The 26231-nt window shown below is 34.9% G+C and overlaps 1 protein-coding gene and 1 pseudogene across 8 annotated transcripts in view; one reads left to right on the top strand and one right to left on the bottom strand.

Annotated features, from left to right (window-relative positions):
* Positions 1 to 19797, bottom strand: part of FANCL (FA complementation group L) — an 88057-nt gene extending 68260 nt beyond the window's left edge. For 4 of the 8 annotated variants that reach the window (XR_013441806.1, XR_013441807.1, XM_078056533.1 and 1 more), the window contains exons 1-3: positions 19643 to 19797; positions 4653 to 4711; positions 2496 to 2556 (exon numbers count right to left, since the gene is read on the bottom strand). Coding sequence is in view for 6 of the 8 variants with exons in the window: in XM_078056533.1 (XP_077912659.1) it covers positions 2496 to 2556; positions 4653 to 4711; positions 19643 to 19792 (270 nt within the window). In the remaining 2 variants the exon portion in view is untranslated. Of the gene's footprint in view, positions 1 to 2495; positions 2557 to 4652; positions 4712 to 9513; positions 9639 to 15288; positions 15434 to 19642 lie in introns of those variants that run through there. The other 4 variants (XM_036117100.2, XM_078056534.1, XM_078056535.1 and 1 more) reach the window with 4 other exon arrangements.
* LOC118551349 (small ribosomal subunit protein eS1 pseudogene) lies at positions 12919 to 13771 on the top strand (annotated as a pseudogene).
* Positions 19798 to 26231: the final 6434 nt, after the last annotated feature.

The raw sequence follows: 26231 nt of genomic DNA, 5'->3' as shown, positions 1-26231 counted from the left end.
AGTACTTGTCACCATCCCTACTGTACCTACCAATTTCATTTTGAAAGAGTAATTAAAGCCCTTAAATCTATTTTGGTGAGCTATACCGAATTGTACTTAAAAATCTCTTAAAATCTCACACACTCCTTTGTTCCTTCAGCACTGACAACTGATCAAGTTTAGCAAATCTACCAAACCACATTTAAAAAAAAAAAAAAAGGTGGTATGGGGTGGAGAGGAAAGAACATAAAATATAAAAACCAGGCAAATCTATGCAATTAAAAAATCTAATTAGAGTGATGAATTATTAATCAATACCGTATTTTCATTTTTCCCCTTGACCTTAAAAACTACGTACAATTGTTAATTTTGTCTTTTCACAACTAACCCATATTAATTCAAAAGAAGTCAATCTTTAAACTAAAAACACTGTAATAAAAAGGCAAAAAGGAAATAACTTCTAAAGATGAATAAATATTTAAGAGCTATAATTCCATTTCCTAGAAATCTTTGATTCCTAAAAATAACTATAGAATAAAGGAAAGCAAAGAAAATTCTCAAGTGTAACATTTTTTATTAGATGAAACTCCACATCACTTCTCTGCTTGAAATCAAAATACTGTATTTTTGTTACTTTTTGTGATACCTGCACTACCACCACAGAGTTCTGAACAAAGCCAATCTGTGAATTTGTTCCCTCTTTTAGAGGAGAAAAATAATAATTTAAAGATATTTCAACAATGCAGGAGACATATGAATCACATCTTAACATAGCTTTGGATGGGCAAGTCTGTAAAACAAATCTTTGACTTTCCCATCTTCTATACAGTATTTTCCCCCTTAGCTTACTAGTATAACAGATTTTTGTGAACTACAGCCTAGGGGCTAAATCCAGCCCAATACCAGTTTCTGTAAATAAAGCTGTATTGAAATGCAGCCACGCCCACTCATTTACCTCTTTATGGTTGCTTTGGTTCTACCAGTGAAGTAGTTGTGACAGAGATTTTAGGGGCCACCAAAGCCTGAAAAATTTACTGGCTGCCTATTCACAGAAAAAGACTGCTGATTCCCTTGACCCATATTTACTAAAGTTAAAATCGATACAAGGAAAGAATAGTAATATTAGAATAAACCAAAGACAAACTAACTCTGGGTTCTATATGACCAACTGGAGGGCAGGAAAGAGATTAATAAGTAACTGGGACTTTTCTAGGAACCCTCTTGGTGAACTGGTAGAGAAAAACAGTTACAGATATTATACTTAGTCTTTATTAACAAGTTTTTTCCAGGCTATTTAAATATCTCAATAGATTCATTTCTTAAACTCTAGTATACAATATAAATAGTCACACTGGATGAGGAGGAGGCAGTGGAGAGAAAACAGAGAAATAATTTAAACATCCCCCTAAAAATCTGCAGTAATTATGCTGCCAGCAATGACAGCCTACATTCTACAAATCAAATAGTTTATCTCCTATATTTCTTTGTGGTTCAGTAATGCTTTATGTGAGTGACTGTCATTGTCAGTTATCATAGATAATAACCTGCTTTTAAGATAGAAAAAATATAGGAAACTGGGAAAAACATACAAATGAATAAAGCATCAAAAGAAATGCAGTTCTACTTACATTTATTTTTCTACAAGAGGCATTGCATTATTTTTGGTTTCTTTAGTAATAGTGATTTTTTTTTTAAGTTTTCCTAATTTTTAAAGGAATTTTCAGATAGAAGAACCTAAACTTTAAGAATAACTACATTGGAGCTGAGGGTAAAATGGGTGGTGATCAATAATACAAACTTTCAGGGGCACCTGGGTGGTTCATTCGGTTAAGCAGTTAAGCGTTTGCCTTCGGCTCAGGTCATGATCTCGGGGTCCTGGGATCCCCACATCGGGCTCCCTGGTGAGCAGGGAGTCTGCTTCTCCCTCTCCCCATTCTCTCTCTCTCAAATAAATAAAATCTTTCAAAATAATAAAAATACAAACTTCCAGTTATAAAAAAAAAGATTAATCCTGCCTGTTATCTCACCTGTGCTGTATTTACATCTATGTTCATTAAGTACAGATAGATGATCCTAAGCGATCTCCACCACATCTCTTCTGTTACTAATCTAAAACTACATTCCCATTTTTGCCACAGATACTCTACAACTCCTAAATGGGTCCTGGATTTCTTCTTACTACCACTATTCAGCCTCAGCAAAAAAAAAAAAAAAAAAAAAAAATCGCTCAAAAAGTGATGGATATGGATAAGGGTGAATACATTTGAAGACCCTAAAGTCTCCAGGATGGAAATCAGTTTCAGAACAAATGCTGCCCAGAAATGTGCTGAGGATTCCAAGACAGAAAACATTTTATATAATGCATGGATCCTTAAAATATTTAAGAGAGATGAAACCTATAAAATTCAGCAACTACTAAACCAGTCTGTTACAACATTCTGCAAGTAGTCCTCTAAAAAAGAGTTAATTTAGTAATTTCTTATCCTTGCTTAAAACAAACCTTTTAAAGGACTTACCTGTTGTACTATTTGATGGTATCCATTAAGTATTGCTCTCAGTTGCCAACTACATAATAATCTAAAATTTTAATGGAACAAAATGGTTTGTTCATTGTTCAGAATTAAAAGGAAAAAACTTATTTGTATGCTAACACAAACATGCACGTACAAAGAAAAGAATGACATAAATATAATTCTGACAAGTTAATAAAATTTTTACCACTGATACTGTTGAAAGTCTTGTCTTCAAACTGTCGGTACTAATTTTATTTCAAAATATAAATAACTGCAATCCGTAAATGACATGCAAACGGTAAATCTTTTTTTTTTCACATATCCAAAGCAGAATTTTCTACTGAACTAGATTCTTCTCTAGGGTAGGTTAAATAAACCAACAGTTTTGATCATAATATACAGAACTTGTATTTGAGAAAGCATATCTAGCACTATAATCTCCAAATTCAAGATTAATGTAAAAGATACTTTTAATTGTGTAAGTAGTAGTTAGTGTTCATCTATCCACTGGCTCACCTCAGCTGTGCTCTCAATACTGCTTAAGTAAGTATAACTCTTCTAAGAATTGCTTTTCCCTACCTGGAAGTAGGAAGCCCCTCTGATTCCCCAATTATAGCCCTTTCAGACCACCATGACTCTCTTCCATTTTTGCTATGCTAACCCCCATTTCCACCCCTACTTTCTCTCTTAATGGCAAAGTAGTTCATTTAACTGCCCGTGGGAAAACACCCTCTCCAAATGTACTTTCCATCCCTTGCCACCAACTTGGTCATATCAATTCATTAATCATCACTTTATTGTGATATTCTTATTTTCTGCTAGTTTTTTCAACAGAATATATTAACTTGCTCAAGCAAATCTCAAAAAAAACAAGATCATTATAACTCTTCCTTGACTGCATACCCTTCTCTACCACTCCTTTTCTTCAAAATACAGTTGATCCTTGAACAACACTGGTTGAACCGCACAGATCCACTTACACAAAGATTATGTATCTTTATTGAAATACAGTACTGCAAATGTGTTTCCGCCTATGATTTTCTTAATAACATTTTCTCTAGCTTGCTTTAAGAACAGTCTATAATACAACATACAGCATGCAAGTGTTAAACAGTTTGTTCATGTTATCAGTAAGGCTTCTGGTCAATAGCACGCTATTAAATTTTTGCAGTCAAAAGTTACATGCAAATTTTCAAGTGCATGAAGGGTCAGTGCCCTTGACCCCTAGGCTCTTCAAGGGTCAATTGTAGTTTGTACTGTTTACTTTTCCTTTCTACTCACCCACTCCAAAACCCAATACAACCTGGCTTCTGCCAATACATGAAACCTAATTTAACCTGATCCCTCTGCAATACTCAGCACTAGGAACCATTTCCTCATTAAGCCTCTATTTGGCTTCAGCAACAACTGTCCAGACTTTCCTCTTACTTCTTTGGTCAGTCCTTAGTCTTCCAAGTTCCTCTTTATTTATCAGTTCTTTACATGTTGGTATACTCTCAAGTCCTTTAAATGTCGGCTTTCTCTTTTCACCCCACACTTGCAGACACTGGAAAATATCCATACTCATACTCACAGCCCCAAATCCCATGCCTACTGTGATTCCATGTCTCACACTTGAGTTCCACACCAATACATTAAACATCTCCTCTTGATATTTCAAACCTAGTATGTCTTAAAATGGTGGCTCTCCTACTTCTCCACTGTGACCTGTTCTCTAGCTTAGTGATCTGAGCCAGGAACTTACTTTTAATCAGTCACAAAATCCTGTCAATTCTACTAATAAATGTCTCTGGATTCTTCCTCCACTCTTCTCTGAGATGCTTAAGAGCAGAAAAGAATTTCTAGGTGCTACCTAATTTCCAGTCTCATCTCTTGACATTCCTTAATGGGTTATCTGTACCAACAGATATCTTACACAATTGCTACTTATGTAAGCTTTAAAAGGAAAAATAAATTAGAAAATTCATGTGTTACCTTTGGAAAGTACTTCAGCACAATGGAAAACTTACAAATGTACACTGATTTGGAAAAACTGGAAATGTTTGTGGTTGACTAATAAGCACTTTAGGCAAAACTCTTAATGGTTAGAATAAGCTTTTACCAAATTAGCTGACTGCACATCCCACCAAGATGCATGTATATAACAAAACACTACATCACCTTGCATTCTTCATTTGTAAATCTTCAGGCAACACTATTCTAAGGTGAAAATCACGTCCCTGTGGAAAATATTGAAAAAGTTCACTCAAATTTTCATCTTTCACAATGTTAAGAAAAAGTTAAACAAAATCACATAAAGGAAATGTTTTCCTTTATTTTCTAAAAGGTATCAACTTTATCCAAGTCTTTACATTTGTTAAAATATATGCAATAGAATATTGCATTTGAAGGAAAATAATGTAAAAATGTCAGAAACTTTGTAATCATTGGGAAACCAAAACAAAGACTTCATTTTTTAAAGAGAATCAATTCACAACACAAGAAATATTAAGAAACTATTAGTGCAAACATAAATTTAAATATTTCTTACAAAGTAAACTTGTGAAAAAAATTCTTTTAATAGCTCTGACTATGGAAGAAAAAAATCAGTGTAAAATAAGAATATATAATACATCACAGACTTCATATTTTCAATTTCCTCATTTTAATAAAATGAAAAATATATTTAGTTCCATAATCTGAACACACAGACATGAAAGAAATATTTTCAAAAAACAGAATATTTAATTCTCCCACATTCATGGGCCTTTAATAAATAAAATTACTAATACTTATTTAAATTTAAATATTTACTAGCTATACATTTGAATATACCAAATTTTACTCAAGAGTCCTTCTAAGGAAAGAACTGTTCTCTGAGAAATACATTCAGTTTCACTTTATTGAGAAAGTAAATGGGTAAGCAGCTTAAACTTTATATCTTAAATAGGATAATACACATGATCTGAGCAAAGATAAACAGAAAAAGACAAACAGAAATATAATCTTTTACTCCAACAATATAAAATGAAAAAGAGTAATAAAATTCTCGAAAAATAATCACCATGAGAATTTTAGCACAGGCTCCCTCAAAGCAGATTCAAAACTAAAGGAACACAATTAAATGTACCCCATAACCTTTACTTTCATGATAATATTACAGTTCTGACTTTCATTACATTTAAATGTCCTTTAAAAAAATGAAACAAAATGTACTACTGACCTTTTCAAAAGGTCAAGTAACAATAATTCACTATTTCATTAAAGCACTAGAAGGTATTATGTAGTAACTTTAACCTAACTTTATAGACATCCCACACATAGGTGTAAGAACAATCTGGAATTCAGAATTTACATGAAAAATAGTAAAACTACTCTACTGATCTGTTACCTGAAAGGATAAAATTCCAAAGACCCTTATTTGCAAAATCCAGCCATTTTAAAAGGTCAAATGCTATGTTACATGCCATAATATTTTTCGGATTCAAGAAAATGTCCAAAATTAACTTTTTTAATTAAAGCATATAAAAAATGTTAATTGCTCTCAAGAAGCAAGTCTTCCAGGTTGTACGGAACAAAGTACTGACAGTTGCCTAAATCTGACTCTCTCCATACATCCTCCCAAATAGATCAATATTAAGAACATCTAAAACAGGAGTGGCTCAGTTGGTTAAGCATCCAACTCTTGGTTTGAGCTCAGGTCATTATCTCAGGGTCATGAGATCAAGCCCCACGTTGGGCTCCATGCTCAGCACAGAGTCTGCTTGAGATTCTCTCCTCTCTCTTTCCCTCCCCCTACTCTCTCTAAAATAAGTCTTAAAAAAAACCTAAAACCACAAAATACCCATGTCTCCAGCAAAATCAGAAAATAGAGAACACTATAAACTTCAAACTACCTGTAGGAAGAAAAACATAAACCACTTTCCAGTGGTTTTCACTCTGGGGCTCCCATACCAAGTCCTTTTAAAGAACTATGGGTTTCAGAAAAAAAGTGCATGGAAGAGAGAAGAGGGGACTGAACTACGTGTTAAGATAGTAATAAAGAGTTTGGTAGGTCAGAGCACTGACTACAGTGAGGGGGCTTAATATAAACACAAAGCTCAAGAAGCTCACCTTGAAAAAGAAATACACAAGTAGAAGCGGATAAAAAGGCAGGTAAAGAAATCCTTTGGGTGTTAGGAGGAAAAAGTAAGAGTGGGAAACTAAGGATCTTATATAGCAAAATAAAAACACTCAACTCCTCCCTCAGCACTACTTAAAAAATTATCCATTAAATAAACTGCACTTTGCTTCACCTACAGAAGAAAGTATTCTTAAACTAGGAATTTTATAAACTACTGCCAACAACCAAATTCACAAAGATACTGTTTTCATCAATGCCAAGCTACTATGAGTCAAAATCAGAATAAAAGAAAACATTTCAAGTGATGATGATGCCCCATGCAAACAAAAAAAAACACAAGGCATAAACAAATTACAATACTGAATTATATTATCATTAGTAAGCATTTGTACCCAGACTCAGAAATTTAAAAAAACTATGAACAGAAATTATAAGGAAAAAAAATTTAGTTCAGAAAAAAGAATATTAGAATAGAAAAATAAATAAGTGCTCAACGAAGAATAGAGTCAAATAAAAATTTCAAAAGAGGCAGAGTGCCTGGATAGCTCAGGTGGTAGAGCACGTGCCTCTTGATCTCAGAGCTGTGAGTTCGAGCCCAAGTTGGGGGTAGACAATATTTAAAATAAAATGGTTAAAAGTGGCAAATATCATGTGTACTTTACCCCAATAAAATTTTTTAAGATTTATTTTAGAGAGAGAGAGGGAGGGACAGAAGGAGAGAGAGAAAGTCCTAAGCAGATTCTGTGCTAAGTGCAGAACCCAATGCAGGGCTTGATCCCATGACCCTGAAATCATGACCTGAGCCAAAACCAAGAGTTGGACACTTAACAGACTGTGACAGCCAGATGCCACCCCCAATAAAAGATTTTTTTAAATTTCATAAGGGCAAAGAAAAAGCTAGAAAATTACCAAATGAGGAAAAAAAAAAAAACCATCAGAGAAAAGCAGTTGAAGTAAAAACAGGTAAAGAAAATCCAATAAACAAAAATTGGAAACCTTGAAATGGAAAATAAAATAGAAGAATATTTTAAATTATAATCTAAGAATACTTTCTGGAAATTTACATAATGAAAAGAACAACTGAACACATGAGAAATGAGTCCTAACGATCCACTCTGAAATGTATCTTAACATGCAGACTTTAAAGTCCATAGCTTATGAGACCAAATAATATATGGGAAATAGAATAAAAGTAGCATCACACTTCTCAAAGCAAGATTTTAAAAAACAGGGGCGCCTGGGTGGCTCAGATGGTTAAGCGTCTGCCTTCGGCTCAGGTCATGATCCCAGGGTCCTGGGATCGAGTCCCACATCGGGCTCCCTGCTCCTTGGGAGCCTGCTTCTCCCTCTGCCTCTCTCTCTCTGTGTCTCTCATGAATAAATAAATAAAATCTTAAAAAAAAAAAAAAAGATTTTAAAAAACAACAACAGAATAGAACTTTTAAGAAACAGGATTTCTGCTTCTAGCTCTGATGGAATAACAGTGGCAGAATTTACCTTCCCACATTAACTAAAAACTGGACAAAATATATGAAACAATGATGTTCAGACATCAAATAGGCAGCAAAAAACAGAGACTACTGAAAGAAGGGAAACAAATGAGAAAATCTTTATAATTATCCTGTCTTACTACCTGGAGAATTTTCAGGCTTCAGAGCAAGGATGGAGAACCAAATGGAGCCTGACAATTCTCCCTGATTTGAGAAAAGAGGGTAAGCTGGGGAGGCAAAGACATGTATAATTCACATGTACAGTATCAAAAAGGGAAGACCATATATGAAGAAAAGAGAACTATACAGAGAATAAACCTAGATAATATCAGTGTATTGCTGCAAGAGTCATCAGCTAAGTATGATTGCTGCATGTATGTGAGAAAACCACCCAAAGCCGAGAAGCATGAGAATGGAACAGGCAAAACAATCTCAAAGCTCACACAAGGCTGGGAGTAGTCAAGTTTCCTCTCAGCAAGAATAGAAAACCTTGTACTATAAAAGTTATCATTAAAGAGAATACTCAGAGTGCCTAGGTGGCTCAGTCGGTTAAGCATCTGCCTTCAGCTAGGGTCATAATCCCAAGGTTCTGGGATTGAGCCCCGCATCTGGCTCCCTGATCAGTGAGGAGCCTGTTTCTCTCTCTCCCTCTGCTGCTCCCCCTGCTTGTGCGTTCACACTCTCTGTCAAATAAATGAATAAAATCTTTAAAAAAAAAAAAAAATACTCTGAAGAATACTGCCTAAGTGGTAGAGCTAAATTAATCTAGGCTAAAATCTGTTTTGATTCTGCCTAACAAAACTTAGAAGCAAACTATGAAAAGCTTAAACTGTTTCCAAATAATTTAACTACAGCTTAGAATAAATCAAGAATATTTAAGAGAATAAAATTATCTAGCACACAATAGTTGGAATGCACAGTGTCTGGCATCCAATCAAAATATGCCAGGCATGCAAAGAAACAGGAAAATAAGATTCATAATGAAGAGGAAAAAAAAAAAAAATCAAGAGAAATACAAAAATGGCAGATGATAGAACTACTTAAAAAAATTTCAACAATGATAACTACATACGTTCAAGAAGGTAGAGAAAACCATGAGTATGCTAAATAGAACAGGAAAGATAAAGACAGACCCAAATCAAAAAGATGAAAAATACATCTGAGATACTATACAGTATTAACAGCAGTTAAGTCTTGCAAAAGAAGATATTAGGGTACCTGAAGGCACAGAACATTCAAAATAAAACAGAGAAAGACACTCAAACAATGAAAAAGAACAGAACCATTAGTGAATTATGGAACAATTTTAAAATGGCCTAATATACATGTATTTTGAGTCCCCAAAACAAAGGAAGGAGAAGGAACAAAAAAATTTTTGAAGAAATAATGGCTGAAGTTTTTCCCAAATTAAATGAAAATATATACTCACAAATCCAAAATGCTCCACAAACCCTATGGAGGAAAATCATGAAAAAAATTACAGCAAGGTACATCATAATCTAATTGACAAAAACCAATGATAAAAAGAAAAATCTTAAAAGCTGTCAAAGAAAAACAACACTTACAGAGGAACAAAAATAAACAGTAGAGACTTCTCATAGGAAATAATCCAAGAGAATTAAGCAACATCTGTAAAGCACTAAAAGGAGGGAAAAAGCAATCTAGAGTTTTATACCTAGTAAAAGTATCTTTCAAAAGGCCAAACAATATGTCAGACATAAAACCACTGAAAAAATTTATCAGTACAAGACATGCACTACCAGAAATGTTAAAGGAATAACTTGAGGAAGAAAGTAAATGAAACTAAAGAGCAATGTGGCTATACAACAAAAAGTACCAGAAACAGTAAATATACAGGTAAATATGAAAGACTTTTCTTATTTTCTAAAATGTCTTTAAAAGGTTAATTGTGCCAAAACTGGACAATCTGGATACTCGATTACAACCCAAAGTATTAGATAAATATCTATGAGTCCATACTGATGTAAATGACTGATTTAATAAATGAGGGAGTTAAGGAATAAACCTAACCAAAGAAGTGAAAGACCCATATTCTGAAAACTATGTAATAATGAAAGAAACTGAAGATGAGACGACAAAAAAAAAAAGAAAGAAAGAAAAGACATTCCATCCTCAAGGACTGGAAAAACAGACATTGTTAAAATGTCTATATATAGAATATACAATGGGAAAAAAGACCAACTCTTCAACAAATGGTATTGGGAAAACTGGACAGCTAACATTCAAAAAGAACAAAACTGGACCACTTTCATACACCATACACAAAAATAAACTCAAAATGGATTAAAGACCTAAATGTGAAATGAAACCATTAAAATCCTAGAAGAGAACAAAGGCAGTAATTTCTCTGACATCACCCATAGCAACATTTTTCTAAATAGGTCTCCTGAGGCAAGGGAAACAAAAGCAAAAATAAACTACTGGAACTACATCAAAATAAAGACTGTGCACAGCTAAGGAAGCAAACGACAAAACTAAAAGGCAACCTACTAAATGGGAGAAGATAGTTATTTGCAAATGACATACCTAATAAAGGGTTCGTATCCAAAACATAAAAAGAACTTACACAACTGAACACACACCAAAAAAACCCCAAATAATCCAATTAAAAAATGGGCAGAAGACATGAACAGACATTTCGCCAAGACATACAGATGACTAAAACACATGAAAAGATAGATGCTCAACATCACTAATCATCAGGGAAATACAAACCAAAACTACAATGAGATTATCACTTCACACCTGTCAGAGTGGCTATAATCAACAACACAAGAAACAACGAGTTTTGGCGAGGATGTGGAGAAAAAGGAACGCTCTTGCACTGCGGGTGGAAATGCACACTGGTACAACCCCATTCTGGAAAACACTATGGAGGTTCCTCAGAAAGTTAAAAATAGAACTACCCTATGATCCAGTAATCACACTACTAGGTATATACCTAAAAATTACAAAAAAACTAATTCAAAGGGATACATGCACCCCTATGTTTATTATAGCATTATTTACAATAGCCAAATTTCAGAAGCAGCCCAAGTGTCCATTGATGAATGGATAAAAAAGATGTACATATATACAATGGAATTATTACCCAGCCATAAAAAAAGAATGAAATCTTGGCATTTGCAGCAACCTGGCTGGAACTAGTGAGTACAATACTAAGTGAATTAAGTCAGTCAAGAAAGACAAATACCAGTGATTTCACTCATATGTGTAATTTAAGAAATCAAAACAAATGAGAGAAGATAAAAAATGGAGATGAACCAAGAAACAAACCCTTAACTACAGATAACAAAATGATGGTTACCAGAGGGGAAGTGGTGGGGGGAGGAGGGATGGGTGAAATAGGTGATGGGGATTAAAGAGTACATTTATCATGACGAGAACTGAGTAATGTATAGAATTGCTGAATCACTATATTGTACACCTAAAACTAATAAAACATTGTATATTATCCATATTGGAATTAAATTTAAAAACTTAAATAAATAAGGGAGTTAAATTAACCTTCCTAACAGAAGAATTCCAGATAAATTAGATACTCTACTTTAAAAGAGGGAGAGCATAACCCCTCACTCCTTAAGTTGGAGCAACTCATAGAGATTTCCTTCCAAAGAGTAAGTATGGAAAGGGGAGAAGAGTTAACTCTGCAGTAGAGAAATCTGACAAACACTACTTTAGCTAAGGTCAACATCAACAGTGGTAAATCATATTAATAGTTTGCTCCCTTTATATCATGTGATGAAATGATACTTAAACTCTGTAATGTAGGGATAGAAAACCCAGAAATAAACCCACTCTAAAACTGTCCTTAAAAAATAAAAGTCTCTTAATAAAGATAATTGTTTAAAAGAAAATAAAAGTGTATTGGGAGGGTTACAAGACAAATAGAAATAAAATATATGACAACAATAGCACAAAAGCCAGGGGATGGGAAATGGTACATTTTAAGATTCTTATACTATAAGTATACTTGAACGTAGATTGTGGTAAATTAGAGTTGCATATTGTAAACCATAGAAAAAACACCAAAAAAGAGACAAAAGTGATATAGCTGATAAACCAATATTGCATATAAAATATAATCCTACTATTACTTATGTAAATCATGACAAGTTTAAGATGTATGTTAAGAACCCTAAAGCAACTAATTAAGGGGGGAATAGCTAATAAGCTGATAGAGGAGATAAAATGCAATTATACTACATAATGTATAATGAAAATGCAGAAAAATAGGAAAAAGATAAAAAAGAAACAAACAAATAGGACAAATAGAAAACAAGCAGCAAGAGCTTTAAACCCAACAATATCAATCATCACATTAAATGTAAATGTTCTAAACACCTCCAAGAAAAAAGCAGTGATTGTTAGATAAAAAAGCAAGGTCCAGAAGAAATCCCCTTTAAATATAAAGACACAAATAGGTATAAAATAAAGAATGGAAAAATGATTAAGCCATGCCAACACTAATCAAAAAAAAAAAAAAAAAAAGCTAGAATCACTATACTAATATCAGAAAATAGAGATTCTAGGACAAAGATTACCAGAGATAAAAAGGGTCATCTCACAGTCATTTAAAAAGGAAAAAAAAAAAATCAGTTGAAGAGTGCTCAACAATCCTAAAAGTTTATGTACCTAATAAAAGAACTTCAAAATATATGAAGCAAAAACTGACAGAAATGAAAGTAGAAATTGAACAATAATTATAGTTGGAGATTTTCAATACCTCCTTTCACTAATAAAACAAGTAGACAGAAAATCAGTGAGCATATAAAAAACTCAAATAGCGCCTTTTGGCTCCCTGAGCAGCGCCATGGCGGTCGGCAAGAACAAGCGCCTTACAAAAGGCGGCAAAAAGGGGAGCCAAGAAGAAAGTGGTTGATACATTTTCTAAGAAAGATTGGTATGATGTGAAAGCACCAGCTATGTTCAATATAAGAAATATTGGAAAAACATTAATCACAAGAACTCAAGGAACCAAAATCGCATCTGATGGCCTCAAGGGTCGTGTTTTTGAAGTGAGCCTTGCTGATCTGCAGAATGATGAAGTTGCATTTAGAAAATTCAAGCTAATTACTGAGGATGTTCAGGGCAAAAACTGCCTGACTAATTTCCATGGCATGGATCTTACCTGTGACAAAATGTGCTCCATGGTCAAAAAAATGGCAGACCATGATTGAAGCTCATGTTGATGTCAAGACTACCGATGGTTATTTGCTTCATCTATTTTGTGTTGGTTTTACTAAAAAACGTAATAATCAGATTCGGAAGACCTCTTATGCTCAGCACCAACAGGTCTGTCAAATTTGGGAAAAGATGATGGAAATCATGACCCGAGAGGTGCAAACAAATGACTTGAAAGAAGTGGTCAATAAATTGATTCCAGACAGCATCGGAAAAGATATAGAAAAGGCTTGTCAGTCTATTTATCCACTCCATGATGTCTTTGTTAGAAAAGTAAAAACACTGAAGAAGCCCAAGTTTGAATTGGGAAAGCTCATGGAGCTTCATGGTTAAGGTAGTAGTCCTGGAAAAGCTACTGGGGATGAGACCGGTGCTAAAGTTGAACGACCTGATGGATATGAGCCACCAGTCCAACAATCTGTTTAAAAGTCAGACATTTAATGGTGACAAATAAAAAATATTTGTGATGTTAAAAAAAAAAAAAAAAACCTCAAATAGCATTATGACCCAACCTGACCTGACGTAGAACAATCACCCAACAGCAGCAGAATGCACTTTCTTTTCAAATACAGATGTAACATTTACCAAGATAGGCCCTATTCTATGCCATAAAGTAAGTCCCAATATATTTAAAAGAATTTAAATCATACAAATTATGTTATAACCAATATGAAACTAAATTATCAATCAGTATCAAAAAGATATCCAGAAAATCCTAAAATATTTAGAAAGATATATTGTTGTTCTAAATAACCCATGGGTCAAAAAAGAAATTAACAAGTATTCTGAACTGAAAAAAAAAAAAAAAAATGAAAATATAACATACCAAAATATGTGATACAGCCGAAGTAGTGTCTGAAGAAAAATTTACAGCACTATAAAACAAGTTCTCATTATCAATGAGCTAACCTTCCACCTGAAGAAACTAGGAAACTTAAGAACAGAAAACAAAGAAATACACACACACACACACACACACACACAAAGGAAAGAAAGACACAGAAAAATAAGAAAAATCAATAAAATCAAAAGTAGGTTCTCTGAAGAGATCAATAAAATGTATAAGCCTCTATCCAGTTGCAACAGGAAAAAGACACAAAACGCCATCAGGAATGGGGACAAGAGGTATCTATAAAATATGTCCGTAATTTCTTTGATACTTCTACCTTTAAGAGTTGGTGCCTCATTTCTCTCCTTTTGAATATGGACTAGATTTGAGGCTTGCTATAAAAAGCAGAATAAAGCAGAAGTAAATACGTGTAACTTCAGAGACTAGTACCTTTTCTCCAAAGGTATTGTGCAGCTTTATCTCTGTTCTATCACTCAGGGGAAGCTAGTTGCCATGTTGTGAGGACGCTATGGAGGTCTATGTAGTAAGGAACTGAGGCCTCCAAGTCAAGAGAAGTAGAAAACAGAGGGCTCCAGCCAATAGCCATGTGAATGAGCTATTCTGGAAGCAACTCTTTCTGCTCTAGTCAAGTCTTTAGAGAACTGACATATAGGCTAACATCTTCATTACAAGATCATGAGAAACACTGATCCAGAACCATCCACCTAAGTAGTTTTCAAACTCCTGATCCATAGCAAAGGTGAGATAATAAATGTTTGTTGTTCTAAGCCACGAAGATTTGGAATAGGTAGTTATGCAGCAAAAGATAACTAATACAGGGAACATCATTACAGATCCTAAATACATTCATTAAAAGGATAAGGGAATATTATGAAGTAACATTTAAGCCAATAAATTCAAAAATCTAGATGAACAATTCCTTGAAGGAAACAAACTGCCAAGCTCACTCAAAAGAAAAGGAATTGAGAAACCAAATTGAGAAAATATCTTCTTTAAATCACAGGGATCATTCTCTCTCTCTCTCTCTCACTCACACACACACAAAGAATCAATAAGTTTCACAGACTATAATTTTTAGAAACAATATTATCTAATCACAAAACTAGAAATAACAAAATTAATAATCAAAAAAATACTTTCATGGGGTACCTGGGTGGCACAGATGGTTAAGCGTCTGCCTTCGGCTCAGGTCATGAACTCCAGGCTCTGGGATCGAGCCCTATGTCAGGCTCCCAGCTCAGTGGGGAGTCTGCTTCTCCCTCTCCCTCTGCCTCTCCCCCTGCTTGTGCTCTGTCTGTCTCTCTCTCTAATGAATAAATAAAATCTTAAAAAAAAGATTTTCTTGAGAAAAATTTTTAAATCTTCTATTAACTCCTGGGTGCAAGGGATCTACAAAGTAAAATTATGTAAGTATTAAAAAATGATTGATAAAACACTACATGTCAGCATATACAGCGTACTTCAAAAAAAGTGGTAAGGGGAAAATGCAGAGCCTTAAAAACTTGTATCAAAAAAAATGTGCTCTCACAACCAAATCTGGGATAATTTAAGCATCAAAATAAATAAGTAATGATTACAATCCATTAAATTATTTTTAAAACCTACGAGTCCCTTCTGATACAAATAAGTGGGGAAAAAGAGAAGGTTAATCCTTATAATAAAATGACAGTAAATAAAGAAGAAATAATGGAGTTAGAAAAATCATCATTTGGCAACACCACAGTACTAAGTGGCTCAATCAAGATGCTAAAACTGGTGTGTGTACCTGAAAGTTTGATGCCTCAGAGTAGCTCTCTCAAAGTACCTATGAATTACAAAAGGAAAATCTGGCACACGCCATCTTAAAGAGGTGATGAGAGGTAACATCATCAATGAGAACCACTGACTTCATGTGCCCTATAAAGGGCACAACATTCTTTCTGTGTCAACTCTGCCGAAATTATATAACCTGAATTTAATGATGAGGAAGTATCAGTCAAACCGAAACTGAAGGACATTCTTCTTAACATCCAAACCACATTCTTAAAAAATGTCAAGTTCATAAAAAGCAAAGAGCCTAAGGAACTATTCCATATTAAAGAGCTAGGACAACTAAATGCAATGTGATACCTTACAACTAAATGCAATGTGGTATCTTATCTTACATCAGATGACAGGAGCCTGGAAAGGGGTACAACTGTTAATGGCAACATTAACAAAATTTGAAATTGGCCTCCAGATAATGGCATTATATCATGATTAAATTTCCTGATTTAGATAACTGTACTGTGGATATAAAGGAGTGTGTCCTTGTTCTCATGACATATATGCTGGAGTATTTAAGAAGAGGCACTATGCCTGCAACCTAATCTCAAAACTGTTCAGAAAAATAATGTATATATACTCACCTACATATATACACACAGAATAAAATCAAATGGGGCAAATGTAAAATGGTGAATCTGGGTAATCTTCATACATATTTGTTATTTTCTGTAAGTTTGAAATTATATACAAGACAAACATTTTTAAAGAAAATCAGTTCCATCAAACAAAACAACGTTAAATAATGTGCTTAGGTTAAGAAATCAGAATTGTAGCTACAGCAAGGGTCACAAGAACATTTCATCTAATCTCAATTCTGATATTTACACGTTTTCTAAGAGGCTTTAGCAGACAGACACATATAAGACAAAGTACTTTACTTAAAATGCCTAAAATTAGGTATAACATGGCTCCTGATAAAAATGTAACTTAATAGCTCTTTAATTTTTCTAAACACTATCTGAAAATGAATCATGTTTTCAACTAGATAATTCAAGACTGATACTTCCAATTCGGGAAAGAAAAAGTGGATTACCTTTACTCCACAAATAATAATGAGATTTAGCCTCTACTTTCTGTAATGGTCACAATGAATTTAAAGAAAAATGAATAAATCCATATGTACCCTCTATAACCTTTCCTTATTCACAGTGCATTCTGATTAGTTCTACACTTAATATTCTGAGGGATGGGTAAAAGTTTCATTTAGCAAGTAAATTTGATAATTCACTCAATATTTTTTAAGATTTTATTTGACAGCGAGAGAGGGAACACAAGCAGGGGGAGTGCGAGAGGGGGAAATGCTTTCCAAGGAGCAGGGAGCCTGATGCAGGGCTCAATCCCAGGACGCCGGGATCATGACATGGGCCAAAGACAGACGCTTAACGACTGAGCCACCCAGGTGCCCCTTCTTTCAGTATTTTTGAGAGATTACTATAGATTTTGAGTAAACTTCAAAACATATGGTAATTCCTAGGATATGGCCCCTATCCTCAAAAAGTAGTGTGCTGATGGAGTAGCGGGTGAAACAGGTAAAGTTTGTGCTTTTGTAGGCACAAACTCCCAGTCATAAAATAAATTATAGGGACGTAAAGTAGCACATGTCAACTATAGTTAATACTGTAATGCAAATCTGAAAGCTGCTAAGAGACTTATCTTAAAAATTCTCATCCTAAGAAGGGTGCCTGGGTGGCTCAGTCAATTAGGCGGCGTACGCTAGATTTTGGTTCAGGTCAGGATCTCAGGGCCCTGGGATCAGGCTCTAGTCCCGCTTGGCACTCAGCAGGAAGTCTGCTTGAGGATTCATTCTCTCCTCTCCACTCCTCCCTGCACTTCTGCACACGCACCCACGTGCTCACTCTCAAATAAATCTTAAAAAAAAAAAAGTTCTCATCATAAGAAAAATTCTATAACTACATATGGTGAATTCAATGAACAACTAGACTTACTGTGATCCTTTCACGATATATACATACATAAATCATGTTGTACACCCGAAACTAATGTTGCATGTCAGTTATACTTAAAAAAAAAAAAAAAGGCATGAAACAGGCTTCTCTTCAAAGTTAAATTAAGTATCAAGTTTTCAAATATCCAATACTCAAACACTTAAATATTTCTGAAAGTTGAAACCATTCTCTTAATCACTATAATTAAGAGTTAAATTTTACCTCCATCCCACTCTTTTAATGCTGACAATGTTTTGATGAGGACTGCTGAATGGAGTGAGTGTTAATCAAGGTGAGGTGGAGCAATGCAATTATTCATTTTCCTTTTAGAAAATAAAAATAATTCTGGGAATAGAAATTTTTACTCATCACCATATTTTTTCAAATTATCTGGTTAATTACTAAATTTTAAATTATGACAAAATTGCATAATTTGTGTTTCCATATAACTGAGTTCAAATAATTGAAAATGTGCATGTCTATTAAAGATTCATACATATATTTCCAGAAAATACAGTTCTGTTTCAATGTCAAGTTGTTTAAAAATGACCACTTTGTTTCTTTCCTCTTCCGAAATTTCTCCGTACTTCACGTAGCAATCAAATCCTCAGGTTAGTCAGCCACGTGTTACATTTTATAGCTAAAAAGGTACTGCTGGTAATCTAACCTATTCACGACCCGTATCAAAGTTGCAAGTGGTTAATTTGAGTGTAGTTTCACTAGTTTTTCCTCAAGCAGAATCTGTTCATTTTAAAAGACCAAAAAAAAAAAGAAAGAAAGAAAGAATGAATTGTGCTGGTGAGGGAGGTGGCACGATGTTGAGTATAAAGGTCTGGGAGCAAAAATCTATACTCAAAATTCTAACCTAAGGTATCTTGGTGCAATGTAGACAGAGGAGCAAAACGCAGGAGTGAAATCTGATAGCCTCGCTTTCAGGGACTCTGGCGATCATGGACAAGTAACTCAACCTGGCCAATTTCCCACGCCCTGATTTACTTAACTATGAAGACTGAGAACGATTTCTTTTAATTCTGCCTCAAAGGGCGGAGGATTAGTGAGATAACGTGCTTGGAAAGCGCTTTGTAAACTTCAAACCGGTACACGTGTGTTACTATGTGTAATAAACTCCACCAGAGAAGCCGCCTGGACTCAGGAAAGGTAATTAATTGTGCTGTCAAGATTCCGTACAAAATATCGCTACTGGATGTGCTCAGGTACACACGACTTAATTGAGAGCCAAAAAGAGGTTTTCCTCCAAAATATATTTTTACAGGAAAAACGAATATAATTTGCACGGATTCCCTGGTGAACGGCCGGCCACCAATCTTCGTAGGGCTTTGGGGAGGAGGGATGTTAGAAACAAGGTAAAAATTTGCAAAACAAACAAACAAAAAAACAGTTAAAGTTGGGACAGACGCTGAAGCAAAAGGGAAGTCAAACTAGGAAGCGGGCGCGAGGGGGCGTGGCCCTCCGCCCCGCCCCCCGCTCCCGTCCCGCGCTGGGCTCCTCTCGCTGAGTCCCTGGCTGCGACCCTGGCCCAGGCTCGCGCGCGGTAGCGAGTGACGGGTTGCGAACAACCGCAACCGTCTAAGTCCTCAAACCTCTAGTCTCCGAGGAGCCGTTACGCGCCTCCCCTCTCAATGCCCACACGGTTAAGGGCCCCTAACCGCTCCCGTAACTGACTTCCAGGGGCGGAGTTGCGCCGCGAGAGGGAGGCCCTCCTAGCAATCGAGCAACAAGCGGGCGGGTACCTGAGCCGAAATGAATCCTTCGTACACGGTTTTCGCCCGGTTCTGAGGCAGAAGCAGCGGGCACTGGCGCAACAGGCTCACTTCCATCTCCGCCATGGTTCGCCGTCTGTGGAGCGCAGGGGGTTTATCCGCAGGCCAGGCCCCGCACATGCGCAGTCCCGCCTGCGCCCGGGCCTCCGAGGGGCGGAAACTTGGCCTTTGGCGGGAAAAAGCCTCGAAGACGCGGGGGAGTGAAATTAAGGTCTGGTGCTAATCCGGCACCTGGACTCAGGCCCAGCCAGAGTAGATGTGGCTCGGCAGGAGGCAGCGTTGGAGGGAAGATTGTTCTCAGGTTCATAGAGCTACCTGAACAAGATCATTCCAGCCTTGATTGTCCCAAGAACCCTTTTGGTAATTTTGTTTGATTTTATTGAAAGGCTGCTACAATTTTTGTGCAGTTGCATTTCTTCCCGCATAAAATGGGACTGCTGCAAGTTTGAGATTGCATTTCTTCCAGCATAAGATGGTTTGTAGAGTCTGGGTGTTGTAGTATCTCTTTTACCCTGACCCTGCCTCATCTCCCCTTCTTCACTGTAATCAGTCTGTCTCCTCCTATTGGCCTATTCTACAGGATCTCCTGTATGCCTCAGCATACAGAATAATACATTATTCTGTATATTATACAGAATATATTATTATATAATATACTGTAATCCATTCAATATATGCAACATAATCCTATGGTTTACCAAGTTTAGTCAGATACTATTGTATTTGAGAGATGCACAAATGTGTGTGTGTGTATACATATATATGCACACATATATCTTCAGACTCAAGTCAACACTATACTCAGTTTTGGTGCACTGCACTCACAGATATCTAAAGGCAAAACATGAGGGAAGATTGCCGATTAACGTGATGAGCCAAAGTTAATTTTTGACAACCCTTTCTATACATTTTTTGAACTCAGGAATGGTAATTATCCATTTCCTTTTACTAAGGGTTGATTAAGTAACATTACTATTTACCACAAAATCATTTGATATCCCAATCAGTATTCAAATGCATTACAATTTTGAGCCCTAGTATTTGTAAAACATCATTGTAATATGCCAAGACTATGTAAAAATAATAAGATGTACTCCCATCTTTATTGCCCTCAAAATGGAATTTGACTTCTTGAAGATTAAAGTTGCACAACAATTGTTACAGTATTCTGGATACTTAGGGGAAAGCAAGGATACGACAGCAGTGGTTAGATAAAAATTACACTAAAGCAGTGGTTCTTAAAATGTGATCCTAGAACCAGTGGCATCAGTAACACCTGGGAACTTCGTAGAAATGCAAATTTTCACTCTTCTATCTCAGATGTAGGGAATCCCAAACCCTGGGAGTGAGGCCTAACCATCTGTGTTTTAACAAGCCCTCCAGGTGATGGTGATGCACACTGAAGTTTGAGAATCTCCTCAGGGATATGACCTACACACACTCAATTATGCAACTCATTCCTTAAGGATGATACTGTGTTCAACCATCACACTCATGTTAAACTATTTACATAGATGCCCAGGCTAGATCCCTGACTAGTGGTTCTCAAAGTGTGGTCCTTGGACCAACATCATCAGCATCACCTGAAACCATGTCATCCGAGACCAGCTGAATCTCTTAGTTCTAGGAGACAAGCTCAGCAATCTATGTTTTAACAAGCGTATGTTTAACACCTCTGTGTTTTAAGCAGGGATTCTGACGCAAACATTGAAAACCCATTACCCTAAACTTAGTGAAGTTATATTTTCACCTAATTCTGTTGTGCAGCTAGTTGAAAGTCACTGTACTAGTCAAATGAATAATTGTCACAGGTTTTACAGTTCCGAGCTAAGAGTTACCTAGCCACATTGTAAAAGTTTAGAAGATATTAGTACATGAATAAACAGAGTTTATTAGTGTCAAATCATCATTTAAGAGACCTTCTTAATACAGAGATCATTTTAATTATAACAAGAGAAACTTTAAAAAAAAAAAAAACCTGAAAGATTAGTCCCAATTTGGGTCTGATATTAGAGAGCTGAAATTCTCTTGGCTGTTCCATGATGGTCTCAAGACCACTACTGAAGTCCTAACCATTTGAATAGATGCAAGAACAATAATAGCTTTCCCAGAGGTCCTTTTGAGCAAGTCTTATGTCACATTGGCCATCCTATATGCAAAGGGTCTGGGAAACACAGTTTTACAGCTAAATATATTGCTTAGAATTCTGTTAGTAAGAATAAAGGAGAGAATGGTTGAGATGGGCTGCTTTCACTTCTGCAACATTGCAAACTCCACCTGCCCCTCCCCAAGAAAAACAAAAAAGATTTTAAGTTTATTGGTATTGCATTATTAATGAAATGCATACTTTATATGACAAATTTTCGTGTATGTGTACTTCTAAAGATATGGTAGTGTATTTTCCTTTTTTCAAGATGATTTTTCCTTCAAAGAGTACTAAAATTAATTTCTATTTTGTTGACTAACTGAAGTGAACATCATCTAAAAAAATATTAAGGGTTAGAAATCAGATGAATAAGTAACATTATAAAAAGCAATGAAGAACCAATTTTACATTTTGGAGACTTAGTGTAATCTACATAGTAATAAAATATCCTACAAATAGAATAAGGAAGCCATGAAATTACAAGTATATTTTCATCTGAAAATGTCCTTCAGCTATGAAAGATAAATAAGATATGGTTGTGGTTTGTGACATTCCTTTAAAGAATCCTTTGTTGATGGGGATAGGATTTGGTAAAATAGCAATTTCGTTTCTATTTAGTAAAAGAGAGCAAGTTAAGAAAAATGAATTATCCATAAAGTGGAAGTAGCTGATTTTATAAAATTTTGAGAAATAACTAAATTAACAAAAATAAATTAAAATTTACTCTAGGGGCGACTGGGTGGCTCAGTCAGTTAAGCATCCGACTCTTGATTTCAGCTTGGGTCATGATCTCAGTGTCCTGGGATGGAGCCCTCTGTGGGGCTCCGCACTCACTGGGGAGTCTGCTTAAGGATTCTCTCCCTCCCTCCCCTTCTGTACCTTCTCCCACGCCCTCTCTTTCTCTCTCAAATAAATAAACCTTTAAAAAATAAAAAAAATAAAATTCACTCTAAAATTCAGAAGTTTAGAAGTAATTTTATACATACATAATCATTTCAAAATAACAAAAACATTTTAAGTAGTACCATTCTTATTCTTTAATATCTTACCTGTTTAAAGTTAATGTTAGCAGGTCTATGGGGAAACAGATATAACCATACATTGCCGATTATTATGCATAATTCACAAAATGTTCCTAAAAAGCAATCTACTTGTGTACAACAGAAAACATAAAAATTATTTTCTTTTGAACAAATACCACTTACGAGAGTATATCCCGAGAAGATAATACAAAAATGTTTAAATAGGAGACAACTTAATGTTCAATAAGTTAGAAATGGTCAAGTTATATAACAGGATAGAATGTCTAAAAGCCATTAAAATGACATATGTGAACATGCAATATTGGTACATAAAAAGTATATATGAAATTTCAGTATGTGAAAAGAGCAAAACAATGTCAAGAGAAGGAACTTACATACTTTGTTGATATTTTAAAGATAAAAGATCTTTCATTTTTCCATGTAAAGCAAATTACTGAACAGTACCATGAATTTTTTAAAAGAATACATTAGCAAAGATTTTTATAAATGTAAATGCTGTCCAACTTAAGATCATCTATTGAGTTAGAGGAAGCACAGTATAATGAAAAGAGAGTCAAGAAACCTCAAATGCTTGACTTTGTATAAATCACGTTATGATCTATAGGGTCCTTTGCAATTCTAGAAATGTATTTGTAAGAAATGAATGGGCTCAAAAACAATAATTACAGTTAAATATGGATTATCTGAATAACAAATGTGAAAAAAATTAACTTTGAAAATTTCATTCACATTGTCATTCCACTTAATGAGAATGTGTTTGTGAAATCTGAGGTGGAATATTGACATTGGATGCTTTTACAATTTTGTCAACAATTGTAACAAGAAGATAATTTAGTCTTTTTCACTTTTGGTTGGACAATAAATGCTTTCAGGAAATGATGGAAGAAAGTTACAGAACCAATTATTGCAGCAGGAGATGAAGTTCATGTTCAGTACAGAGTGAAGAGCAATAAAGAATTGAAGGAAACATCTTTACATAAGGTTTTATTATTTTGTTTGATGAATCAAAAGGATTCATCCTTTGGATGTTCATGTTCAAATTATGAACTAAACACCTTACAAATTCACATGTACATAACCTCCCTTCTGTAGGTACTTACCATTCAGAAATTATTATGTATCAACAGTTCAAAATTCAAAGCAATTTCATATACACCTATAGTCATTTCAAAATGACAAAAACATTTTAAGTTTATAAAAAATTAGCAGAACTTTTAAAATATCCTTCAAAATCTTAAGTATATAAAATTGCTCTTTACAAAATAGTTATATTCTTCAAATAGTCCATCTGAAGAGGATTCATTTTAATCTCATTTTCCTTTATAGCCTAAAATAAGTACAAAGGAAAAGATGTTGTAAAAGGAAAAAGGCACAAAGGAACAAAAAGTCACATGTCAAAATTGGCTGGTCCAAGTTCTATAGCTGGAACTCCATATGAAAACCTGACCAACAAAGATAAAAGTTGAAATCACACAAATTTTTACGACTCTTCAGAGCAGCAGTATTTATCCACAAGACTCATATATTAATATAAATATAACATATATTTATAGTTTTATACTATCATGTTTCATATAAATTATAATAGTATAAAAGTTATTTTCTATATTTAAAATTTATCCAACTTTCTAAAAAAGAGTATCTTACCTAACTTTAGTGCATGGTTTGGTAGAAGTCACAACCTAAATTATGTCCTCTTCCTCAATTGTCCAGAGACTCTAAAAGACAAATTTAAATTCAGAAGAAAATTGAATAGACTTGTTGGATAAACACTTTCATTCAACAAAGGTAAAGCCTCAGAGGCAATCTGTTCCCAGGAATAGTCTTGGCCTATGCTTTATTTAGTTGAGTTTCAACAAACCTAATTTGACTCAAATGCAACTTTATGTACTGTAAAGGACTTCCCAATGAGCAGAATGAAAACTGAATCAAGAAATATTTTCTGCTGCTAGGGCAAAGGGGCTCCTTATAGTCCCTAGCCTGCAGAATTTCCTAACCTCTACTGACAAGTAACTGCTTTGTATCTTCTACTATTCTTTCCAAATGGGTAAGGTCATTGTATTTATCCAGTCCCTGGTCCACCACTGTATTTTGCACCTGTATGTTTGTGTGTGGTGGGGAGGTGGTGGCAGTGACCAGAAGACACAAAATCCAGATTCTAACAGAAAGGATGTTACCACTGGGAAATCCTGGAGTTTGAACTGAATGCAGTGACAGATGAAATGTTGGGTTGTCTAATTTGGGAATGGGGTGGGGGAGTATGTTTTATGTGTGAGAAGAGGAAGGGTATTTGGTGATCAGAAGACTAAACTATAGTGGAGACAGTTATGTGCTCATCTAACCCATTTCCTCTGTCTCCTGGGCCTAAAACTAAATTACATTTCTCTCCTCTCTTGCAGGTTGATGCGACCAGGTGACTGAATTGTAGCCAATGGAAAGTGGGTGGCTCATAAAACTTTTCTATGCCTGATTCAACATTCTCTTTCCTTGTTCACTGACTTGAATCAAAGTATTCTAAAGCCCTTAGGAATGGTAGAGGCATGAGGTGGAAAGAAGCTGTGTCTGAAATGTCTTCCAATTGACATGTGTGAGGGAAAAATAAACTTTATTATATTAAGGCACTGAAATTGGGGGTTTCATTTGTTATACTAGCATATAGCATGCATGACTCTAATAGGGTAGGTACCAAGTTGCTCTGGTATTTAGATTCCATTTGAACATTTAAAAGAGTGAAATAACAGCTTTATTATAAAAAATATTTACAATATGCCAAAATTATATCCTTTGGGTCTATTTAAACTTATAATAAACAATTTTAGATGTCAAGAGAAATATATGTAATTAGAAATTTAATCTGGGGGATATGTGAGTGAAAATGTGTAAAGACCACTGCCGTGAGGTTTCACTATTACTCTACTTATTATTATTCCACTATAATTTTTCCATTTATTTATATGATAAAGCCCAGGTGATAGTATGCAGAGTAAGAATCCACATTTAAACACATTCAACAAATCTGAAACAACTACCATGGGATAAACATTTTATCTATTTATCACAGTTTTTTGTTTTGTTTTGGTTTGGTTTTTTGTTTTTTGTTTTTTGCTGAACTTCTGTTTGAAACCCTTCATTAGCCTCCTTTCACTTAGGAGTATAATAAAACTGAATACCTTTAAGAATATCTGGCACTATAGACTAATAACAAATTCATACTGAATTTCAGTAACATTTGATTGTATGTTAATTTGCTCTTACCTTTTCTTGTCTCATCAGGTTAGCTGAGCCTTTTTGGTTTGGTACATCTATTGTCCTGGAAAGGGTATATGTAAATTAGATATTTTTTCAGGGTCACAAAGTGATAGCTACTCTG

This window comes from Halichoerus grypus, chromosome 10, assembly GCF_964656455.1.
Source record: "Halichoerus grypus chromosome 10, mHalGry1.hap1.1, whole genome shotgun sequence".
Taxonomy (NCBI): Eukaryota; Metazoa; Chordata; class Mammalia; order Carnivora; family Phocidae; genus Halichoerus; species Halichoerus grypus.
The sequence above is the reverse complement of the archived record's forward strand: the minus strand, read 5'-3'. Positions and strand labels throughout refer to the sequence as shown.